Raw genomic sequence first — 5,000 nt, forward strand, 5'->3', positions numbered from 1 at the left:
CGATGATGACGACAATAATACTGATGACGACAATAATACTGATGACGACGAAGACAATAAAATGGTGATGATAATGATCCTAATTATGATACCGGCGTCCTTACCAGCCTGTGGTGGTATGAGTAACCAAAACGACCCTCGAAGGAGTTGCTTCACGTTGTTCGAAGCACACGAGACGAGCCTCCGCCGTTCCATAAGCTACACGTGGTCGTTCTTCATCTAAAAAAAAAAAGAAATGAAAAGGAAAATGAATATTATTGAATAGGAGGAAAGGAGGGAGAAGGGGTGGGGGGTAGAATAAATAAGTTGAGGAGAGTAAGAGTGAGATGTATATGTTTTAATAAGTGTGGGAAAGGGCTTGAATGATTAGGAGAGAAAGAGTTACTGAATGTGAGAAAGTTTGAAATTTGAATTCGAGCTTACTTGAAAGTTGAAGGTCATGATGTCAGTTAATGGTTCTACTGTTCTCTATAGTCGGGCACGATATCTTATTTTACAAAAGATCCACACTCACGCGCACGTTCGCACAAACACACACACACACACACACACACACACACACACGCACATACACACACATATGACAAAAAAACAACAACCAAACTACAGGAATTGAGCGTTTTACCCTTCGATTGCAAAACAATCTGCAATGAAGCCATTGGGAAGCAAACACACACACACAAAAAAAAAAATGTTTCACAGAAGTGGCTTCGGCATTAGGATCTTATGAAACTGCAATTAGGCAAAACAGAATATAAAGTAATAAAACAAAATGTATACATATAGATAGATAAATAGATAGATAGATATACTGCAAATATGTAACTAATGCAGAATAATTCTCAGTATCGGCTATCGTACACTTAGGCTTATTAGATTCGTTATGCGGTGAAGGGAGGGCGATAAGGCTTCGATAACCATTTTCCAGACGTTACGAGGTGTCAGATAGTAAGATATGAGAGAACCTTAAATCGCTCCAGAAAGATAGAGACACTGAAAGAGTGCATTAAATAATTGATCTCGACCTTGGCTTGCATTATATATATTCGAAACCAGGAATTGCATTTGCTTGTGACAATTTGGCGATATTCTCCATCTATTTGTTGGTCTTCTCTCTCTCTCTCTCTCTCTCTATCTATCTATCTTTCTCTCTCTCTCACCCTCTCTCTCTCTCTCTCTCTCTCTCTCTCTCTCTCTCTCTCTCTCTCTCTCTCTCTCTCTCTTTCTATCTACCTATCTATCTGTCTGTCTGTCTGTCTGTCTATCAATCAGTCTATATATCTACCTACCCATCACTTCATCCATCTACCAATCTACGTTCCCATCTCTCTATTTCTCTATCCATTCCCAAACATCCCTAAGTTTTTCATTATGAAAAAGTGGCGTAAGAGAGATAGATAAGCGTCAGAATATATCACGTCAATAAAGCACACAATAACAAGGCATATTATACGAGGCATGGACTGGCCAAGCATCTTTATACTTATCTCCCTTCTGTCCAACTGTAATGTGGTACCCACGTCAGGCAGTAAATTACTTAGTGCATTCACGCCCTAATTAAGCGTAGTGCATGTTGCAATATTGTATTACATGAAATATAGGGTTGTTAGATCACTTTTATTGTGTAATATAACACTTTATTGTTGCATTTTTATAACATATTAACCCTCGACAACTTGATGCTGGCATTTCAACTTGTGGTAATTAATGTTAGCATTGCAGCAACAAAATTAAAATATTGGAATCGATAATGATAAATCAAAGAAACTAATCATGATGCGGTTAACAATGGAGATTATTTTAATGATGATAATGATGGCATTTCTTAATAAAGATACATCAGTAATAATAATAATTATAATAACAATAACATATATAATAATAATATCAATAACATATATAATAATAACAATAAATATCATGTAATAATAATAATAAATAATATAATAATAATAATAACATAATAATATAAAATAAATGATAAATAAATAAATAATGATAACAATAATAAGGATGATAATGATGATAATAATAATAATATTAATAATAATAATAATGATAGTAATAATAATAATAAGGATAAAGATAATGATTAAAAAAATGTAATAATATTGATAATCATAAAAGTAATAATTTCAATATCCCCCCCTCCCCGTCCCCGTCCCCCTGTCCCTTCCCCATGACTCACCGGCATCCTGGTCAGTGAGGCCGAGGGGCGTGGGCTGCGTGCGAGACGTATGGGCGTGATGGAGCTTGAGTGTGGTGTTGTGATGGGCCACAGAGTAGGAGGCCCCTTTGTCGAGTGCGTGCCAGCGCCGGTGTCCGGTCACCCACGAGGGGAACTCACAGCCGCTGTAGCTGCCTGCTGGAGAAGGGGAAAGAGAGGGCGTCGTTAGGCTTGTGGCTCGATGTTTGTGGGTTTATGGAAGAGAGAGACGCTGAAACAAAGGCTGATTCTATTCGTAAGTTCTATATTCACTTAAACACAGAAGGGGTTTTCATAAACACAAGATTTGAATTAATCACATCAACTTACCATGCATAGAACCGAACATCCCTACACAAGAATCCCTTTACTCTTTCCCCTCCCCCTCCCCCCATCCCTTACTCCTCCCCCCTGCCCCCACCCCTTTTCCCTCCCCCCTGACCCCACCCCTTTCCTCTCCCTCCTACCCCCACCCAGTTCCACTCCCCCTGCCCCCACCCGTTTCTCCCCCCCACCCCACCCCACCCCATCCCACCCACCTCTACCCACCCCACCCCATCCCACCCACCTCTACCCACCCAACCCACACCCATTACACCCAAACCTCGACCCACCTCCTTACCTTTCATGATCTTGAGCGTGGTCGAGCCGTCGTGGGCGGAAAAGACCCCGTTGCAGGTGGCGTCTCCGGACAGCGCCATGTGGTAATCGACGCGACTCTCGATCTCACGCGCCCTTTCCCACGCGAAGCAGCGGTAGCGGTCCTCGTCCGCCCGCCGCCCTTCCAACCGCCCGACGAAGTACCGCGTCGAGCCTTCCTTCCAGTGGCCGATGCACTCCACCTCCTGCACTGGGGGCGCGAGGGGGAGAACCGTAGGTATTATATGGGTATTTGCATAAATAGATTCAAGGATTATAAGTCTATTTATATTTATCGTGTCTATTTGAATGTGTTATCCTTATGAAATGGTGATCGCCAGTTTAATTTTTTATTTATTTAATTAACACCACCATTTATATAAAAAATAAACTAACATTAACAAGAATAATGCCAATAATGATAATATGATATATCCTTGTTATTACATTATCACTATCACCCTTATTGTTTTTATCATCATCATCAAAATAACTAATATCAGAATTATCATTATTGCTATCATTATTATTATCACCATCATTATTATCATCGTTATTGCCATTCTCATAAATATCAGTATTGAATTTCTGATTATATTATCATTATCATTATTGCTACTATTACTATCACCATCAATATCACTAGCATTTTCATCACCACTGTCATTATCAGTGCCAGTATCACATCATCAATAAACTTGTTTGGTGTCCGATTTACAGATAGGCTATCCACTTACACTGATTATAACGGTAATGGAATAAGCCATGCATAAATCCACAAAAATATTTATACACAAAAATAAATTACACACACACACACACACACACACACACACACACACACACACACACACACACACACACACACACACACACACACATACACACACACACACACACATACACACACACACACAAAAGCAAACATACACACATACACATACACAAACACAAAAATACAATACATACGTATATTCTTTTCCTGCATATTTTATTCACTCTGCTCATATTTTTTTCTTTTTTTACTTATCTTTTACTTATTATTCAGATGTTAAAAAAAACGAAAAATATCAAGTCTACGGACATTACCCTCCCACGCCATTACCAGCACGTGACAGCCGGGATCAATATTTCATGCTTTCTGCCTCTCGGCTCTGGTCACTCTTTTGCTTTTTCTCTCTCTCTCTTTCTCTGTCTTTTAGTTGGTCTCTACCTGTCTGTTTGTCTTTGTTTCTGTATTTCATTCAGTTTTTATTATTTATTGTTTCTCTCTCTCTCTCTCTCTCTCTCTCTCTCTCTCTCTCTCTCTCTCTCTCTCTCTCTCTCTCTCTCTCTCTCTCTCTCTCTCTCTCTCTCTCTCTGTATATATATATATACATATATATATGTATATATATATATATATATATATATATACATATATATATATATATATATATATATATATATATAATATATATATATATATATATATATATTATATATATATATATATATATATATATATATATATATATATATATTATATATATATATATATATATATTATATATATATATATATATAATATATATATATATTATATATATATATATATATATATATATATATATATATTAATATATATATATAATACATACATTATATATATATATATATAATATATATATATATATATTATATATATATATATATATATATATATTATATATATATAATATATATATATACATATATTATATATATATATATTATATATAATATATATATAATATATATATATATATATATATATATATGTGTGTGTGTGTGTGTGTGTGTGTGTGTGTGTGTGTGTGTATATGTCTTTATCTGCCAAACTCTACCCCTGTCTCTATCGATGTCGCTCTCTCTCTCTCTCTCTCTCTCTCTCTCTCTCTCTCTCTCTCTCTCTCTCTCTCTCTCTCTCTCTCTCTCTCTCTCTCTCTCTCTCTCTCTCTCTCTCTCTCTCTCCTCCTTCCCTTTCTACGTCTAACAGGCGTCTATCTGTAATACACCTACCCTTTGCTACCAACCCCTAATCCTCCAATCAGGCTCTCTGCCAATCCTGCCCCCCCCCCCCTTTGCCAATCCTTCCCCCCCCCCCCCCCCCCATAAAATCCCTGCTTTGTCTCCC

At 37.1% G+C, this 5,000-nt stretch overlaps 1 protein-coding gene across 2 annotated transcripts in view; it reads right to left on the minus strand.

Moving 5' to 3' along the window:
• LOC122254565 (uncharacterized) overlaps positions 1-5,000 on the minus strand; it is a 139,380-nt gene that overhangs the window by 14,087 nt on the left and 120,293 nt on the right. For both annotated transcript variants that reach the window (XM_086541670.1, XM_086541668.1), the window contains exons 7-9: positions 2,829-3,056; positions 2,189-2,365; positions 105-219 (exon numbers count right to left, since the gene is read on the minus strand). In XM_086541670.1, the coding sequence (XP_086397796.1) occupies positions 105-219; positions 2,189-2,365; positions 2,829-3,056 (520 nt within the window). The remainder of the gene's footprint in view (positions 1-104; positions 220-2,188; positions 2,366-2,828; positions 3,057-5,000) is intronic.

Source organism: Penaeus japonicus, unplaced genomic scaffold, assembly GCF_977035675.1.
Source record: "Penaeus japonicus unplaced genomic scaffold, GWHDUDI00000001_assembly GWHDUDI00000011, whole genome shotgun sequence".
Lineage (NCBI taxonomy): Eukaryota > Metazoa > Arthropoda > Malacostraca > Decapoda > Penaeidae > Penaeus > Penaeus japonicus.